This window comes from Lactuca serriola, chromosome 5 (genome assembly GCF_051521515.1).
Source record: "Lactuca serriola cultivar US96UC23 chromosome 5, Lser_US96UC23_V15, whole genome shotgun sequence".
Taxonomy (NCBI): domain Eukaryota; kingdom Viridiplantae; phylum Streptophyta; class Magnoliopsida; order Asterales; family Asteraceae; genus Lactuca; species Lactuca serriola.
In genome coordinates, this window is record NC_136412.1 from 360112545 (window position 1) to 360133684 (window position 21140).

Sequence of the window (21140 nt, forward strand, 5' to 3'; positions counted from 1 at the left end):
TATTCATTAAAAAAAAATTATGTTTACACTTTAATGTTTAATTTTTTTTTTAAATCAACCCGTGTAATACACGGGTTTCACACCTAGTTTATATAATTTGACAATTTATTCGAGTGAACGAAAATACCGTTAGCACTCATTTTGAATTAACATATTATAGAAGTGTGTCTATGTTTTTTATACTTATTTAACATATTATTATTGTCGCTCATCATAAATTTTAAATGAAAAAATAAATATCTTTTTATGTTCTATTTATTTATTTAGATTGTATATTATATAAAATGTATTGATTTTAATGCTTGCTTTTAAAAATTGATAAAAACAAAAAATTAAAAGAAATTTGATTTCTCATTATGTTAAATTTAAGCAAAATCATAAAAACTGGGACTAGGCGTCTAGGCGTTCCACATGACACCGCCAGTATCTGCCACGTCCAAGTAAAATCTAGACACCTCTCGAAATTACCTGCCACCTAAATCTGCTTTACAAGAACCCAGTCTCTTGCTTTTTATCCAATATTATACCAAACCACACACATCCGGCATCCCCAAGAATCAATCATGCAGTCGAGATTAGCAGTCTCTAAGCTCAACCGGATATTAATGCCAACACCCAAATCCAAATATCAAACAATCCACCCACGACTATTCTCCTCTTCCTCCTCCTCTGGTAAGAACATGGAGGATGCCATGACACAAGGAGTTGACACGGAAGGTGAAACCGGAGATGCCAAACCAGATAATCATGATGACAATATTATTCCAACCAGAGAAGACCATCGTTACATGCGTCCTAAGACAGTGCCACCAAATTTGTCAGCCTCAAAGCTAGAAACTCCGGGGGTGAACACGCCGTTTGATCCTCACGTCCAGCAAAAGCGCACCAAGGCGGAGCTCAGCTTCGGCTGCGCGGGACTAGATGGTTCACCATGGCCGAATGAGAATGATCACAAAGGTACTGAAACTCATGAAAGGAAGGAACAAGAGCAAGAGAAGGATGATAAACACTACTTTGAGCACCACAAGGCTTCTCCCTTGTCGGAAATTGAGATAGCTGATTCCAGGAAACCTCTTACTAGGGTCATTCATGGGACGGGGACGGCGGGTGGTTATTTTGGTGATGAGCAGGTGATGACGTGGACACCGGAGCAACTTGATACTGCGGAGCAGTCTCTACTAAGAGCCTCACAGATATTTCGAGAATCAGCTGCCAGAGGAATTCCGGAACTGCCTCATTCAAGGAGACTCAGACAGCTTCGTGGCGAGGATATATAATTACTTTTTCAGTCATATCGAGTATTGTATGATATATACTTATGGTGTTAAGGATTACGTTCAATGTTAATATATATCAACGTGTGCGCGTGCGCCGAATATTGGTCTTAACAATCGCTGCACTGCATAGAATTTTGTCCATTTATGATCTGCAGAAACTGTGCATATAAAAGATAGACGGATAAAATTAAGAATCGGTGCACGTACGAAATGCTCACTATAAACTTGCATCCGAGGAACCAAATTTATAACCCACAAATACATTATACATAGAGGTTCAGTAAACTAATTATGCTTTCATAATTCCCATGCATCTAGATCTTGGAACTAGAATTTATTGCAATAAACAGAAAATAGCTAGTTTACTTGGATCCAAGATGGCGTTTGATTAAATTACATCTTCAGACCAAAAGAGAGCCTTCCATGACTGTGATGGCTTTACCTCGAAGAAGTACTCTTTGATTCTTGTTATCTAGATGGATATCTAAAATGCCACCTCTAGGTGATGCTTGGTATGCAGCAAAATCACATTTCTCCAACTTATCGTTCCAATAGGCTGCTAGGGCACAGTGTGCACTTCCGGTAACAGGATCCTAAAAGAGAAACAATTATAAACATTTCTGCTACTAGCTACCAACAACATATATTGCATACCAGACTAGCTAATTTTTTACTCAACTTAGCTAAAATTGTTAAGCCTAAAGAATATTCTTATGGGACACTTCGATTGGAAGGAAAGAAAGAAAAGAATTCCAATATAATTAAATTACCTCATCAATTCCATAGTTAGGGCAGAAGAATCGACTATAAAAGTCAAACCCCGATCCATTAGGCGCAAGTCCTGTGATTAATATCCCTCTGCCTGGTGCTTTTCTCATCTTATCAAACTGCGGCTTCAATTCTGCAACTTCCTTTCCCGATGGAAGAACCACCTGCACCAAAGGAAGAACAAAAGATCATGTATTACCTTCATTGACTTTGATCACAACTCTTTTGTTAAATGAGAGTCATGTAAGAGGAGTTTTAATAAGATACATACAAGGATGTCATCAGATGCTGTCTTCTTTACATCAACAACGGAAACACCATTCAATATTTCAGAAATTATTGTTGAAACCTCAACATCATTAGAATCTGAAACTGGAACAACAGGGAAGTTCAGTTCAATCAGGAAGCTGGCTTGTGATGCACCATTTTCGTTGCTACTTTCAGGAACTTTTTTGGCAGTCAAAATTCCAGAAAGGGTTGAGAATTCAACTGTGTTAGATTTCACCAAGCCTGATTCGAAAAGGAAGTGAGAGGCTGCTAAAGTAGCATGACCACAAAGTTCAACCTATCATCAGAAATCAGAATAGAACAAACTTAGATTGATGAATGGCAACACACTAATCTTAGCTTTATCTGCAAGTACGCATATAAAATTTTGTTTGGCAAATGTTCTCACAGAAGTTCTACCAAATTCCCCTAAATGAACAAATGGTAACCTACATAAACATATAAATAAAGGCGACCGTATATAGAAATTCAAACTGGTGATAACCTCAGCTACAGGAGTGAACCATCTGAGATGGAATCTAGGATTCTCCGAGCCGTGGTCGACGATTGGAGTCAGGTAACAAGTCTCGGATAAATTGAATTCGGTCGCAACCGACTGCAACCACTTATCATCTTTCTCTATCTCCTCTAACCAACACACAGCCGCCGGATTTCCTTTGAACGCCGTATCAGTAAATGCATCCACCTGTTTTTCAAAGAAAAAACACCAACCTTTTAAGCTTTCAAGCTTTCGGCTGCTACGCAATTTGCAGCTCATATACTAATGCGCCCTTGCCCTTGTGTGTTTTTGGCAAGTGCGTGAAAAGTGCGAGAGAGATGATAATAAGGAACTTACCACGGAATATTTGACAAGCTTTTTCGCCATTTTAACAGGAAGCCTTCAGGTCAACGTCCGCCACTCTCCGCCGGAGTCGACACCTGCGTTTTAGTATCCGACTGGTTTCCCCTTCCTGGCAAGTACTGCTGTACTGGCAAGTAGCAACTGTGTCCGAATGTAGAAAAGAATTGGTGAATTTACATAAAAAGTCTATGACTTCCGATTTATTCAACTTTTTGTTGTACATAAATGTTTATTGATAATTTCATCCAGTCTTGTGCAACAAATAAATCACATCCCTTGAATAATCTAAAATATGAATTCTTTATTGGATATTTTAATATTAAGCATTTATTTATGTATGTTTAAATTTACAAGCCTCTTTTCGGTAAGACAATGAGGTGCTAGAGTTTGCAGGCATGGGGGGATTGTCTTAAAAGGGGAAAAAATCTTGATGAAAATTTGCTACAAGAGGGTTTGGAGTTGAATGATAGATTCAATCGAACTCGGATTATATCAACAAAGGTGGTGGACATAGTCAGGGCCGGCCCCGAGAATTTAGAGGCCCTATGCAATTTAGTAATAAATGGCCTTAAACAGTAAATTCCAAAAATACCAATAATAAAATTACTATTTTTCATCAAATCTCATAGTTACAAGTCCTTTCAAAATAGTACATGAAAAAGTAAACTCATTTCCACTTAAAAATATATCATCCTTTTAATATTCAAACTCAACTTCGCTCTTTCAGATGAATTAGGAAAACACCTCATTGGAATTTTCTCATTTCCTGCTTTTGAAAAATCAATATGAAAAATGGAATGCATAAATCTGAATCAGAAAGACAAAAAAAATGGATGACTCTAATTTAAAATTTCAAACTGATAATATGATATACTCAGAATTGTTATTTACCTTTTCAAAATCTGTAAAATCTAGAACTACTAGCCTTATCTGTATAGGTTGCCTCTTGAAAATTTCAAAATCAGAAGAGATGTCAAAATCATAATTATATATACAACATTTATCTCTTAAAAACTAAAAATAAAAAAGAATGAAGGGTCAAACTAAGATATTTTCAAAAAATGAAGGCTCAAAAATAGAAAACATATAATACCTCTGATTATGTAGAAAGAATAAAATCAGAAATCTTGACTCTTGAGAAACCAAATGTATTACTCTAAGAATATGTTAAAATATAAATCTGAAACATACTCTAAAAAGTAAAAAGTCGTTCGAATATACAAAACGTACTCAGTTACTTACATCTTAAAAAAGATGTCAGACTCAAGAAGAGAAGAACTTCAGGCCACGATTATTGAGCATGAGGGTGTTTTGTGGTTGAAGGTTGCGATTCCTGAACAAGAAGGATGTTGAATGTTATGATTTTTTTAAGAACAGAAAAACCAAATGGAAGAAATTGTTTTCTTTTTGAAGCCTTGAAGGTTGTCAAATTTTAAATCCCGATATATCCTAGGATTATGAGATCGTTAATAAGAACTGAATCGTTGTATGCCATCAATTGTTTTCCCTTCACGCGTATATTGAAAACGAGGTAGGAGCAAAATCAATTTCAATCGCATTCCCGCTTTCAGTTTTGATTTGCGCGCTTTGATTTGGAAGAACACGTGTTTTGTTTTAGGCGAAAACACAAAGCAGGTTATTAACCCTAAACGAGAAATTGGACCATGTTGGAGGATGGGCCCTGGACATAGTTAAGTCAATGGTATTCAGTAGGATTAAACACAAGATTAGTAAAGAACCATATAATTAAGTAGATTGGTGTATTAATCCATTCATGTAATAGTAGAAATAAAAAAGTATGTCTTATGTATATGGTGGTGATGTTTTTGGATAGTATTGGTCTTGTGTTCCTCTAGGTAGGGCTCTCTTTCTCTTCTTCTCTTAATTAATTTTGTTGGTTCCAAAAAAAATTACCAAATTATAAGTAAAATATTATACTTATATGTATTTTATTTTTATATATGTATTTTATATTAGAGTTTATCTTAGTTATATATTAAAATAAAAGGTTAGATTACCTAAAATCGATGCTCTTTAAGAATTAATATAGATTAGTGAAAATGACTTAAAATGGTAATGAGTTTTCCAAAATCTACAAAAAAATACAATTGTTTTTAACTTTTTTTTAAGTACACAAAATACCATTGAACCGACTATTGTAGGTTATCATCAGGTTACCCGGTTTTTAAAATGTTCAAAAAATATCATTAAAGTATACTATTTATATAGAGAATATCAATGAAGTACATATGTGTTCAAATAAAACCTTGTGGTAACTGGTTACTTCACGTAAATGGATAAATTACTTAAAAGTCCAAAATGTTTAAAAAATACCGCACTTTTTGTTAACTTTGTTGTTGTCGGATTATGTAGAACACGATCACCAGAGATCATACAACATCATATTAATTCACAACAATTGTGCAATCTCTTTCATTCCCTCGCTCGATCATTCTTGTGGTAACCAGGCCCGGCCCAGGTACCTGGGCGAGATGGGCAAAGGCCCAGGGCAGCAACCTTGGAAGGGGCATCAAGTTAGGCCTGTTACCTGTAGTATGTAAATATTTAATCCAAACTAAAATGTGGCCCAAAGCTTGTAATCTTTAATCAGTTAGGGTGGGCGCTAGATCTGATAGACGGAGGCACGCCAGCAATGCTCGCACGATAGACGAGAATCGCTTCGGTTCTTGAGCCGTTGGGCGTTGGTTGAATTTATTGGGGATGCATAGCATATATGATATATTCATTTGGCATTAAACTAAAATATATAAATTGATATCGGTGCCCTGTAGATTAGAGAAGATGATGACTGAAGGATGCCTTTGATTTCAAGCCTCCAGTCATGAAGATTAAAAAAAAAAAAAAAAAAAAAAAAAAAAAAAAAAAAAAAAGGTAGAAAAATCAATATCCCGTCTCCTCCCTCATCATATTTCTTTTAGATGTGTTATAAATCTAATCGGATTTCTTCTTTTAGACGTGTTATAAATCTTATCTGATTTCATAAGTGCAATCTTGCTAATTCAATGATTTATGGAGACAAGATTTTTGAAGTTTCTTTGGAGACTTGGTAAACTGAGTTTTGTTTTTTATTATCAACAAAAGCAGAAATCAAATTTCTGAAATATGGAGTTTTGTTTTTTATTTCTAAAAATCCCAGTTCTTTCTAATTTTCTTATTTATGAATTTCGTTAGTTTAGTGAATCCTTGAATATTGACTTCATTAGTTGAACATTTTTAGAGTTCTAAAACTGTTATTCCATATTTCCTAATTCAACAACAACTTTTAGTTTTTAATTTACTGATTTGTGTTGTTTTTGTTTTAAATGTGTTGTTTTAGACTGTAGACTCAAAGCAATGATGAAACCAAAAAAAGAATAAATAATAAAAGAGAAGAATATTGAGTGTCCAATGTTCTTGATGTTTCTTGGAAACCATAAAGAGTGTCATGGCTTGTTAAAGTGAAAATAAGGCAATTGGTTTTCTAATTGAAAGGGAATCCCTAAAGTAGTAAAAATACATTTGTTAGTCCTTATAAAACAAAAATAAGATGTGTTTAATTTTATGTTTTTAAAAGAAGTATACTTTTGGTATAGGGACCGAAGGACTTCTCTTTTGACTTTCATGAATAGTTGCTTTATGTTAACCATAAATTTTGCACATTTTAGATTGGATTTTGCTAAGATTTAGTTATAAGCAAAAATAATTCATGAGTTTGTTGCTGTTACTATCATGTTATTTTTAGTTTTAGTTGTTATTATTGTTAATGAAGATATTTTTCCACTTATAGAACATTTGGTCTCAATCCTATAAATCCTAACCTATTGTATTGGTTGCTACTTTTGAAACCCAAATGAGCAAGGGTTTGGTTAATGGAAACCGATTAAAAAACCAACATAGGTATTTGTTTATCTGCATGTTTTTAGTTTTCTTTAAGACGAATATAAAATAAGGGCATTATTTTTTTATCTCGCGCTGGGCATGAAAAACCATTGGACCGGCCCTGGTGGTAACATGAAAAGTAAGTGGGTAATAATCTTAGTTAAACGTTCTTGCTTCCCGATCACATTATATGCCTCAAACCTAAAACATATACGATATACAATTACACATATTATATATACATCAATGTTAGCCGTTGATTAGTGTTGTGGCACAAGAGAGACACAATGGAGAAACGAGCGTGACATTATGTCATGAGAATTCCTAAATGTGAATGTAGAGAGTAGGAGTTGCATTTAAATCTTTGGGACCAATGAGAGATAAATAGTCAGGAACACTCAGCGTTATGTGGCTGATTTGATGATGATTTATAGTCAAAGTAGAGAGAGAAACATATGTGTTGGAGCGCTTAAACGACTTGCATCCTAATTGATGGATTCTTAATTATGTGTTTTTCTATGATTGTATTTAGATAGAAACTCATTGAGTGAGGGAATGAAAGAGAGTGTACAGTTGGTGTGAATTGGTATGACGGTGAATTATCTCTAATAACCGTGTTCTACATAATCCGGAAACAACAAAATTAACAAAACGTGCACTGAAAAAACAACAATGACATTTTTTTTTTGAACATTTTGGAAACTTCAATGGTATTTTTTTGTACTAAAATGTGTATTTCTTTAGTATTCTCCATACAAATAGTAAGTATACTTCAATGGTAATTTTTGTACTAAAAAACAATGGTATTTTTTGAACATTTTGAAAATTTTATTACAAATTCCTTTTATACAACTTGATTTGCGTTAGATCTTTTCTTACAATTTGATTTTTCTTGTTTAACAAGTAATTCAAATCCTTTTGAACATGATATGCGTATACAGTTTGGTTTTCTATGCTTGGCACATGAGAGTTGACTTTCCAAAAAAATATCATACAACAAATTAAAATAATAAAATGCATCATTATTATAATAAATAAACTAGAAAAGATTGTCCTGCGTTGCCGGGGTCGAAAGGTATTGTTTTGTAAAGTAAAGTAGCATGTTGAATTGCATTGAGATAATTTAGTAATGGAAGATAAACAATGTCATCTAATTACATAAGTAAAGAAATCTAAATCATTATTTCTTGCAATAAATGAGGAAAATAAAGAAATGGTCTCACAAATTGAACTTTATTGCCATGTATGGCAGCGGCGGAAAACCAATCCGGAAAATATAGACCGTTGTTTTTTGTCCGTTAATGTGAGGGTAATTTGGTCTTTTAAGATATTAGAGACTGAATTTGTGACGACGGGTAAACCATATGGACCATTTATATAATTTTGGAGGTGGTGGTGGTGATGACAGCTAGTGGGTGGCTTTATAGTATTGGGTGTATATTTTCTAATAAATAAAACATTAATTTAAAACCAAAAAGAGAAATTTAAATTAATAAAAAAAATCGGATTAAAAGTAAAATAGTGATTTCGGTTCCATCGTTGTTGTCAATGTGTTAAATCTAGTAAACCACAGGGACCAATCGTGTAATTTTGTCTAACAATAATAATAATAATAATGAGGGACCATTTCTGCCAAAAGATTAAATACTAATAATATGTAATAAAAAGCAAGGGTAATGAAAAATTCAAACGAAAGTGAAATGGTTATTTGTGAACAAAAATATAAAGGTGAAGGGTCAATGTTGTAAATAGTTTTTTAAAACCAACATAAGTTGGAGGACCAAAAGTGACAAAAAATTTGACAAAAAAAGAGGAGCAAACATATAAAACCTTAGAGACCAATCTTGCCAAACACTTAGGAAGTTTACTATTCCTAACTTTCATATATATATATATATATATATATATATATATATATATATATATATATATATATATATATATATATATATATATATATAAAATAGAACCAAGAAATAAATAGTTCTTTAATTATAACAAACGAAACAAATGGTTACACAAGTTGCAATAAAAAGGAAATTACACACAGACATACACAAATTGGTTAAAAGAGAAGTCCCACCTAATTTGCAACAGGGGGAACATATATAGTATTAGCCAAAGATCTTCAGCACTTCCCCATATTATCTATATCTATCAGCTAGAGTAAAACAGAACAGAATAAGTTTTTACATCCAAACATATTTTAACTGGTTCAAACTTTATCTATTTACATGGGTCAGATCCGGATCCGGATCCGCTTACCAGAACCCACCTTTCGCCATTTTCATAAACTGGCAAAGTGAAATGATTGGGAGCTCGTTGTTACCCGCTTTCTTCTTCTTGATTTTTGTCATCTTCAAAACCTTTGTCCCTTTTGTTTCGGTCTCGGTAGTTGAGACCAAGTTATAGAACTGTCAACAACCAACAAGATTTAAGTCTGTTTGATATGATGGAATGGAATCCACAACGTGAAGGTAATGGAATGGATCATTACATTCCACTGTCGTCATGTTTGGTTGGCTCGAAGACATGAAATCAGTTATATGATTTTAGCAAAGTCTGAAGTAGATATAAATGTTACCTCACAAACACCATGAAGTAGCAACCTATGGAAAGGGTCTTGGATATATATCACCAGAACTTCCTCATTACCTGCCTCCGAGACAAATGCCCGAATGCTCTCCTGAACACAAACAAATATTTTACATGTTTGCCACTGTCATCATTATTTTGTCAACAATTGAAGGGTAGTTTACACAATTCAATCACATATATTATATGATATAACCAAGTGAAGGTGTAAAGTACCTCATAACCATTAACAAGTTCAGGAAGAAAGCTTCGGCGGAATGCGTCTCTAGTTTTGCAGTCAACCCTGTGCCATGCAGTCAAAGCAGCTATCTTATCAGCATCCACACGGCTTTTCTTCTTTGATGAAGAAGAACCTTTAAGTGCTTCTATTGCACCAGCCTACCAGAAACAACAAAAGCTTTTAAAGTTGAAGCATTGTTACAAGCATTAAGACACAGGGTTACCTCCTTATCCATGTCTATGTTCCTAAATTTGTCCCACTCCCCCATATTTGTGAAGCAAAAGGGTGAAGGTTGTGCCTCATCACCTGTAAAATGTAAACTAAACCATTTATACAAAGGCTACTATTAGTCAAAATTCAAAAAGATATTTAGATGTATATATGGATTTACCCCAAGGTGGTGGAGCAAACAGGCCTCTAATTTCATCTCCAGTCAAACGAGGTACAAGCTCCAACAAGATACGATCATTTATCCATCTTCGTGCACGTCTGTTGCTGACCTGGACAAAATGGAAGATTTAACTTTTAACTACATGATTACAAAAACAATGATGGAGAAACCGCAGGAAATGGCTGAAAATTAAGTTATTATCAAATTCATCCAACTTCCATATCATGTTCAGATTATTCAGTTGACAAACAAGACCAAATTTTTAGCATAGAGCTTCCCACAAAAAAGGTAAACAAGAAGCTTTAGTAAATTGAAAGATTCAATAAACAGTCAGCAAGATCATAGTCATGGCACTAAACATATAACCAAAAAGTTGTCAATTTTGTCCGTCAATAATTCAATTTATCACATTAAGTATTACATATGCATGGTATTTTCTTTTGAAATCAACAAAAATTAAAAATCGACTCCGGAAAGTTAAAAGATGGTAAGGGTAAGTTTTAATTACTCTGTCGTTCAAGCTCTCAAGATATTCGATTTTTTTCTCAAGCGCAAATCCTCGGGATTTCGCATCGCCTGCAAAGATCCAAAAATTTCCCTTTTAGTTCGAAAGCTAGCCAAAAAATTGTCCAATTCAAACCAGAATACAGATAATTAACTTATATTCAAAAGAAAAAAGAAAAAAAAAACGATAAATTTAGGGCAAATATTGGTACCTTTCGTATGATCAAATCGAGAAGCCGATGAGAAAATATCGTGTTCTCCCTGCAAAAAAACATCTGGGGTTGCCATGGTTGAACGTTTTGATGGATAGCAGAAGCTGATATCTTGTTGAAGATAGAGAAGATTAGCGGAATCTGAGCCCTAAATAGAAATGAGCAGAAAAGGGGGAATATGCTGTGATGCGATGCAGTCGAACGCGGGATGCTTGTGTTGTATATCTGTAGATTGGGGAGGAAGCGATTTGGGTCCTCTAAAGTACGAATAATTGCACAGAACTTCCCACAGTATAAAAGACTACATAAAGGTACCATATAGTATGAAAATTTGCAAAAGATCATCATGTGGTATGAACACTTTGAAACAATAACTTGTAAGGTTGTTGAATGGATGGGATACATGAAAACGTTATACTTTATGTTAATGTATTTATTTATTTTCTATGTTAGTTGTGAGTATTATATACATGCATAGTATAGGGTTTTTTGTATAATTATATTGTACATTGTATTATTTATACTATGGAATACAATGCAAACCTTATGGAGATAATTCCACACAAACATGATATCAAGCTACACTACATACAACTATTAATACATGATCAATTTTTTTCACTTCTCTCTAATTCGACAGTGTTCATCGCCACAAAATAATAATAATAATAATAATAATAATAATAATAATAATAATAATAAGAGATCATCGTCCATCTCTTGTGTGGTTCTCCTTGTTGTCGTAACATATCCTCTCTCCACTCCGCTGATGCACCTGTTGTTGGTGATTTTGTATCATCAATGTGTATTTAAGTGTAATGGATTGATTTATTGGCCATAAATCAATCTTTATGAATATTAAACAAATAAGGAAGGTGCGGAGTGCACACTTGTTTAAATTTATTCAATATTCAAAGTAGACTGTCATTTAGGGGGGAAGCCCCTAAACGAACGGGGGTCTGGGGGCAGCACCCCTGGGAGCGGGGTCCAAGGGGCGGCAGCCCCAATGCGGAAATTTTTTATATGAGTTATATTGTTACATAAAAAATGTCTTAGAAATATGAATTTTCTGTAAATGAACCCGGTTTTGTTACTTCATTTTGACCTTTATTAAAAATCCGTTTTTATGACTGTTATTGGTTTTGACAGTTGGAGTAGTTTTTGGACAAAGAAAACTGCCTTGACAGTTTTCAGACAAATGAACTACTTAATCTTTTTGGTCATCATTTTTATGGGTACAACAACAATCACGAAATTCATAACATCCATATTTCCAGTTGTTGCTCTCAATTCTGAGTCTTATCCGATTAAAGACTGTGAGTACCACCCAAATACTTTAATTTGAAAGTGAAACCACAATTCTCATAATTTCCAAGGCTATTTTATCCCGAATTTCTTACACCTGCTGACTCCATCAGACTAGCGATTACATTGGTTTAGTACAGTAGGTTTAGTAGGTTCCTTCTACTTACAGTTAGTTCTCTGATTACTCTTATGAAATTTTATTTTTATCTTGTTCTTTTGATTTTCCGATTTTTCATTATGAGCATCACTGCATCTTTTTCCACCGCAACCTCTACCGCTCAACAACTTGTGTATGCGGTCATAAATGTCTACAATCAATTTAGTTTTAGATTGACCTCGAATGACTCCAAATATAAACGGTGGTATCATGTATTTAAAGATATTTTCAGGGTGCCAAGGTTCTTGGTTGATGTGCAATAGATATACCTATCAACTTTTAAATTTATAAACCTAACTACTTATCTACTAATGCACCTATAGACAGTGTACCTAGTCAGTTTATAATACAGTAAAGTAAGTTGAGTATCGAACACAGGGAAAGAGATTTAGCTAATAATATAGTTACTAAAATTAATCTAAAAACAAAAACTAATAAGGGTTTTATCTGATTTTGCAAGTTCATATTAACTTAAACTAATTACTTAACTAAAAACTAATCAAACACTCAACTAAGAAAGATTATAATCAAGATTATGAGAACACTTCCGTTTAGCTTTTGAATCCCCTTTTTTCCTATAAATAGTTTCTAAACATTGATTTATTCAGTTGGTTACCAATATTAATGTAATTAGAAGTATTGATCAGATCTCCTAATATTTTCATCAATTCATGAAATACTATGTAATGATCATACACAAGCAAACACATAATTGATTATTGAGGATAATTAGGTTATGTAAGATACATTTAAGATAATTATCTATGAACAAAACAATTAATTAAACACAATTATGATCAAGTATGTTCTCTAACATAGTTAAAGTTCTTATTTATTACTTAATCTAATATTTGATTAAAGCTAGCTCTAGCAATTTAATGATTATAATCTACTAGGTAATCAAAATGATCATTCGACTACACTTAACTTGAACTAAAGCAACAAATATTAAATATTTAACATGCTAGGTATTGACAATCAAACATAAACTTAAACCAACTTCATAAAATCCATGAAAAGCAAGAAACTAACACATAGTATTAGGGTTCATCTACACTAAACGAAAGCCTAATGATTTATCTACTCGTGGCAGAAATAAACACAAAAACACATAAGATTTAGACATGATTAATCTAATGCAAACCGAATGTGATGTGTAATCTTCAAACTCTTAATGTTCAATCTTCTCCTCTTCCAAAGGTTAATCTTCGCAGGTTTCTGGCTTTTGAAATCGACTATCACTCCATAATATCACTTCCCAATCCCCCTCCAAGTCAAATACGGCGATCTATATTTATAGTTTCCTTATAAAGCATTTCACGTCGTGAGATCAGTAGAAATCGTGTTTGACAAGGAAACTTGCATTATGCATAGTTATCTTTTAGAACAATCATTCTCATGACGTGATATTATAGTGCTCATGTTGTGAGCTTTTATCTTGAGCATATCATTGAGATTCTTCGATGATATGCCTATCAACTTTTAAATTTATAAACCTAACTACTTATCTACTAATGCACCTATAGACAGTGTACCTAGTCAGTTTATAATACAGTAAAGTAAGTTGAGTATCGAACACAGGGAACGAGATTTAGCTAATAATATAGTTACTAAAATTAATCTAAAAACAAAAACTAATAAGGGTTTATCTGATTTTGCAAGTTCATATTAACTTAAACTAATTACTTAACTAAAAACTAATCAAACACTCAACTAAGAAAGATTATAATCAAGATTATGAGAACACTTCCGTTTAGCTTTTGAATCCCCTTTTTTCCTATAAATAGTTTCTAAACATTGATTTATTCAGTTGGTTACCAATATTAATGTAATTAGAAGTATTGATCAGATCTCCTAATATTTTCATCAATTCATGAAATACTATGTAATGATCATACACAAGCAAACACATAATTGATTATTGAGGATAATTAGGTTATGTAAGATACATTTAAGATAATTATCTATGATCAAAACAATTAATTAAACACAATTATGATCAAGTATGTTCTCTAACATAGTTAAAGTTCTTATTTATTACTTAATCTAATATTTGATTAAAGCTAGCTCTAGCAATTTAATGATTATAATCTACTAGGTAATCAAAATGACCATTCGACTACACTTAACTTGAACTAAAGCAACAAATATTAAATATTTAACATGCTAGGTATTGACAATCAAACATAAACTTAAACCAACTTCATAAAATCCATGAAAAGCAAGAAACTAACACATAATATTAGGGTTCATCTACACTAAACGAAAGCCTAATGATTTAGCTACTCGTGGCAGAAATAAACACAAAAACACATAAGATTTAGACATGATTAATCTAATGCAAACCGAATGTGATGTGTAATCTTCAAACTCTTAATCTTCAATCTTCTCCTCTTCCAAAGGTTGATCTTCGCAGGTTTCTGGCTTTTGAAATCGACTATCACTCCATAATATCACTTCCCAATCCCCCTCCAAGTCAAATACGGCGATCTATATTTATAGTTTCCTTATAACGCATTTCACGTCGTGAGATCAGTAGAAATCGTGTTTGACAAGGAAACTTGCATTATGCATAGTTATCTTTTAGAACAATCATTCTCATGACGTGATATTATAGTGCTCATGTTGTGAGCTTTTATCTTGAGCATATCATTGAGATTCTTCGATGATATGCCTATCAACTTTTAAATTTATAAACCTAACTACTTATCTACTAATGCACCTATAGACAGTGTACCTAGTCAGTTTATAATACAGTAAAGTAAGTTGAGTATCGAACACAGGGAACGAGATTTAGCTAATAATATAGTTACTAAAATTAATCTAAAAACAAAAACTAATAAGGGTTTATCTGATTTTGCAAGTTCATATTAACTTAAACTAATTACTTAACTAAAAACTAATCAAACACTCAACTAAGAAAGATTATAATCAAGATTATGAGAACACTTCCGTTTAGCTTTTGAATCCCCTTTTTTCCTATAAATAGTTTCTAAACATTGATTTATTCAGTTGGTTACCAATATTAATGTAATTAGAAGTATTGATCAGATCTCCTAATATTTTCATCAATTCATGAAATACTATGTAATGATCATACACAAGCAAACACATAATTGATTATTGAGGATAATTAGGTTATGTAAGATACATTTAAGATAATTATCTATGATCAAAACAATTAATTAAACACAATTATGATCAAGTATGTTCTCTAACATAGTTAAAGTTCTTATTTATTACTTAATCTAATATTTGATTAAAGCTAGCTCTAGCAATTTAATGATTATAATCTACTAGGTAATCAAAATGACCATTCGACTACACTTAACTTGAACTAAAGCAACAAATATTAAATATTTAACATGCTAGGTATTGACAATCAAACATAAACTTAAACCAACTTCATAAAATCCATGAAAAGCAAGAAACTAACACATAATATTAGGGTTCATCTACACTAAACGAAAGCCTAATGATTTAGCTACTCGTGGCAGAAATAAACACAAAAACACATAAGATTTAGACATGATTAATCTAATGCAAACCGAATGTGATGTGTAATCTTCAAACTCTTAATCTTCAATCTTCTCCTCTTCCAAAGGTTGATCTTCGCAGGTTTCTGGCTTTTGAAATCGACTATCACTCCATAATATCACTTCCCAATCCCCCTCCAAGTCAAATACGGCGATCTATATTTATAGTTTCCTTATAACGCATTTCACGTCGTGAGATCAGTAGAAATCGTGTTTGACAAGGAAACTTGCATTATGCATAGTTATCTTTTAGAACAATCATTCTCATGACGTGATATTATAGTGCTCATGTTGTGAGCTTTTATCTTGAGCATATCATTGAGATTCTTCGATGATATGCCTATCAACTTTTAAATTTATAAACCTAACTACTTATCTACTAATGCACCTATAGACAGTGTACCTAGTCAGTTTATAATACAGTAAAGTAAGTTGAGTATCGAACACAGGGAAAGAGATTTAGCTAATAATATAGTTACTAAAATTAATCTAAAAACAAAAACTAATAAGGGTTTATCTGATTTTGCAAGTTCATATTAACTTAAACTAATTACTTAACTAAAAACTAATCAAACACTCAACTAAGAAAGATTATAATCAAGATTATGAGAACACTTCCGTTTAGCTTTTGAATCCCCTTTTTTCCTATAAATAGTTTCTAAACATTGATTTATTCAGTTGGTTACCAATATTAATGTAATTAGAAGTATTGATCAGATCTCCTAATATTTTCATCAATTCATGAAATACTATGTAATGATCATACACAAGCAAACACATAATTGATTATTGAGGATAATTAGGTTATGTAAGATACATTTAAGATAATTATCTATAATCAAAACAATTAATTAAACACAATTATGATCAAGTATGTTCTCTAACATAGTTAAAGTTCTTATTTATTACTTAATCTAATATTTGATTAAAGCTAGCTCTAGCAATTTAATGATTATAATCTACTAGGTAATCAAAATGATCATTCGACTACAGTTAACTTGAACTAAAGCAACAAATATTAAATATTTAACATGCTAGGTATTGACAATCAAACATAAACTTAAACCAACTTCATAAAATCCATGAAAAGCAAGAAACTAACACATAATATTAGGGTTCATCTACACTAAACGAAAGCCTAATGATTTAGCTACTCGTGGCAGAAATAAACACAAAAACACATAAGATTTAGACATGATTAATCTAATGCAAACCGAATGTGATGTGTAATCTTCAATCTTCTCCTCTTCCAAAGGTTGATCTTCGCAGGTTTCTGGCTTTTGAAATCGACTATCACTCCATAATATCACTTCCCAATCCCCCTCCAAGTCAAATACGGCGATCTATATTTATAGTTTCCTTATAACGCATTTCACGTCGTGAGATCAGTAGAAATCGTGTTTGACAAGGAAACTTGCATTATGCATAGTTATCTTTTAGAACAATCATTCTCATGACGTGATATTATAGTGCTCATGTTGTGAGCTTTTATCTTGAGCATATCATTGAGATTCTTCGATGATATGCCTATCAACTTTTAAATTTATAAACCTAACTACTTATCTACTAATGCACCTATAGACAGTGTACCTAGTCAGTTTATAATACAGTAAAGTAAGTTGAGTATCGAACACAGGGAACGAGATTTAGCTAATAATATAGTTACTAAAATTAATCTAAAAACAAAAACCAATAAGGGTTTTATCTGATTTTGCAAGTTCATATTAACTTAAACTAATTACTTAACTAAAAACTAATCAAACACTCAACTAAGAAAGATTATAATCAAGATTATGAGAACACTTCCGTTTAGCTTTTGAATCCCCTTTTTTCCTATAAATAGTTTCTAAACATTGATTTATTCAGTTGGTTACCAATATTAATGTAATTAGAAGTATTGATCAGATCTCCTAATATTTTCATCAATTCATGAAATACTATGTAATGATCATACACAAGCAAACACATAATTGATTATTGAGGATAATTAGGTTATGTAAGATACATTTAAGATAATTATCTATGATCAAAACAATTAATTAAACACAATTATGATCAAGTATGTTCTTTAACATAGTTAAAGTTCTTATTTATTACTTAATCTAATATTTGATTAAAGCTAGCTCTAGCAATTTAATGATTATAATCTACTAGGTAATCAAAATGATCATTCGACTACACTTAACTTGAACTAAAGCAACAAATATTAAATATTTAACATGCTAGGTATTGACAATCAAACATAAACTTAAACCAACTTCATAAAATCCATGAAAAGCAAGAAACTAACACATAGTATTAGGGTTCATCTACACTAAACGAAAGCCTAATGATTTAGCTACTCGTGGCACAAGTAAACACAAAAACACATAAGATTTAGACATGATTAATCTAATGCAAACCGAATGTGATGTGTAATCTTCAAACTCTTAATTTTCAATCTTCTCCTCTTCCAAAGGTTGATCTTCGCAGGTTTCTGGCTTTTGAAATCGACTATCACTCCATAATATCACTTCCCAATCCCCCTCCAAGTCAAATACGGCGATCTATATTTATAGTTTCCTTATAACGCATTTCACGTCGTGAGATCAGTAGAAATCGTGTTTGACAAGGAAACTTGCATTATGCATAGTTATCTTTTAGAACAATCATTCTCATGACGTGATATTATAGTGCTCATGTTGTGAGCTTTTATCTTGAGCATATCATCGAGATTCTTTGATACACCACGCGATGGTATTCTGAAGCCACGTCATGGGACTTGTATGTTCAATGTTTTTCCTTTTTTTAAGCTCCACTAAGCTCCCAACTTCAGGTCCAGGCCTTCTAGGTTCCAATTTTTGTCATTTTTGGTCATTTTTCCTCAAGAGTGTCATTTTTTGCTGCAAAATGTGATTTAACTCAATAAGTACCAAATATTTTCTTTTAACCAAATCATAGCTTAAAATGTATTAAAATAATGCCTAAAATATGTATAAATTGTTGGATAAGGTGTCTAAGTCCATAACTATTTCTGGTATGTACTTGACCCGACCCGACATGGTCCATTTGGGTTGCATGACATCATGCATTTGGATAAACTAAATGAGAGAAATAACACTTTGGTTTATTAATATATTATAAGTTCTAATATATTAATAGTATTATTTAATCAGTATTGATCAATAATTAATTTGGAATTAATTAAGTGATCAAAAGATAACTAATTAAATATATGGGTTGATTATGTAAATCATCCATAACTTGTATAGTGGGCTAAAAGGCTCCATGGATTATCAAGTTGGGTTGAACCCATAGGATGCTCCATGGGAGTTACAAACCCATGGGTCATGGAAATGAAAAGTCATGTCACATTAGGGTTTACATGGTGTAACCCTAGATGTGACACGCTATATAAGCAACATGTTCTCTACCAAAATTGGCTACACTAAGTTACTAGAGGGCTAGGCCTATTTTTAGAGTGTTACACATTATCTCAAAGTCATTCCAAAACATTTGGTGTTGTGTGAAGCATTTGAGGCATCACACTTGGGGTGCTAGGCTTTCAAGGTTTTCAAGGAATCAAATCAACTACAAGGTATGTAATTCTAGCCATCTTTTAGATTAAAAGTTCCCCATGTATGCTAGATAGGATTATGAACCTTGGAAATCATATTTTGCATGTATTTTAGACAAACATAGATCCAAGGTTTTCTAGGGTTGCATGTACACTTAAGGGGTGTTAGAATGCTCAAAACCTATCAGTGGTATCAGAGCCTAGACTTGTTTGTGAATACTTGATGCAAAATAGCTTGAAAAATCGAATTTTTTGTTCACTGCACGTCTGAACTCGCCGAGTCCATGGGGGGCTCGACGAGTCCATGAAGAAATGCATGCTACTCGTCGAGTATGTTCATGCACTCGATGAGTAGAGGCTACAGTGTCCAAATTTTTGAGTTTTGCTGTTGGAAATGGACTAGAAACATTACCCTAAATTGTTTTGGTGTTATAAAACTTGTTTTAGATAGTGTAATGTTCATGCTAATCCATTTACAATGGCTATTATCAAAAATTACAAGTTTTATATTAGTTATTTATGATTCTTGGAATTACTGATAATAATGTTCTTGAACTTATGAGATTAGATGATCATATGAATTGTTTGTAACCTCCTTGGTAGTTTAATTCATGATCATAATGTGTTTTAATGGAGTCCATAACTTGTCCTTAAGTTATGGAAAACCAAATGTCACACTTTAATTAAAAACCATTATTATAACACATGAGTTATAAAAATGAAAGTCTTCATTTTAATCCTCAATTAACTCATAAGTTATGAGAAATGTAAAGTTTTGAAAGTTTACAAAACTTGCCCTCAAGTTTTGGAACAAGTAAAGTCATATTAAAACTTTAGTTCCAACCCTCAGAATTATAAAAGTTAAAATTCAACCCTTATACATATAATATTATAAGTTTAATATATATATATATATATATATATATATATGTATGTATATATATATATATGTATGTATAAGATCAAGTCGTTTTACCGCAAGTAGGCCTCATTCACGAAGCCGATCTATAAGGGGCTATAAGGTTGTTGCCTATAAAATGGTGACTTAATGGGTGTCCACTCTCACCCACCGCTTCCTTGATCAGTGGAGGGTCGTTAGCCGAACGGGTAGGACAAGAACTTATAAATTCTTATTAAAAGTATGAAGAAAAGTATAAAGTAACTAAATTTTTTATTAAATCCCCAATCTTAGTTACTCTAGGAAAAATGTGAATAAGGTGTTAATCCATGAAATTACACTTCACACTTTGATTAAGTCGTTAGTGGAGCGTGTGTGGTTAACCGGCACACTAACCTAGACTTAACAAGGTAGGTAAAGAGTGACTTAAAGTTTATCATAGTATCGGTGGAGCACGTGTGGTTAACCAACACATCGATTGAGTGATAAACATTAAGGGTACCAAGTGATCTGCATGGTCACTTCACACCTTGTTGTGTGATCCTCGGTATCCCAGTCACAAAACTTGGAGGGCACACTCGAGATTGAAACATGCCTTTGAAAAGTTCACTGAATCTCAAAAGAATCTAGGAATTTCTAAACCAATTAAAAAAATCTAATAGTTTATATTTCGTTTTTTGGTGGAAATTGGTGAAGCGTCATTCACCTACCTT

The 21140-nt window shown here is 32.6% G+C and overlaps 3 protein-coding genes across 3 annotated transcripts; 1 reads left to right on the forward strand and 2 right to left on the reverse strand.

The window, feature by feature from the left end:
• The first annotated feature begins 431 nt into the window (after positions 1-431).
• On the forward strand, positions 432-1376 carry LOC145055687 (GATA transcription factor-like protein). Its single transcript, XM_079004066.1, has one exon. It carries the CDS (start codon positions 564-566, stop codon positions 1275-1277), a length of 714 nt encoding a protein of 237 aa, XP_078860192.1. The 5' UTR covers positions 432-563; the 3' UTR covers positions 1278-1376.
• Positions 1377-1502: 126 nt separating this feature from the next.
• On the reverse strand, positions 1503-3342 carry LOC145055685 (uncharacterized). Its single transcript, XM_079004064.1, has 5 exons — positions 3169-3342; positions 2818-3018; positions 2317-2610; positions 2048-2209; positions 1503-1870 (listed from the first exon to the last, which is right to left on the reverse strand). The coding sequence occupies exons 1-5, from the start codon at positions 3196-3198 to the stop codon at positions 1679-1681; spliced, it is 879 nt and encodes a 292-aa protein (XP_078860190.1). The 5' UTR covers positions 3199-3342; the 3' UTR covers positions 1503-1678.
• Positions 3343-9019: 5677 nt separating this feature from the next.
• LOC145055686 (R3H domain protein) lies at positions 9020-11181 on the reverse strand. Its single transcript, XM_079004065.1, has 7 exons — positions 10976-11181; positions 10768-10835; positions 10260-10368; positions 10092-10174; positions 9865-10026; positions 9638-9739; positions 9020-9467 (listed from the first exon to the last, which is right to left on the reverse strand). The coding sequence occupies exons 1-7, from the start codon at positions 11049-11051 to the stop codon at positions 9315-9317; spliced, it is 753 nt and encodes a 250-aa protein (XP_078860191.1). The 5' UTR covers positions 11052-11181; the 3' UTR covers positions 9020-9314.
• Positions 11182-21140: the final 9959 nt, after the last annotated feature.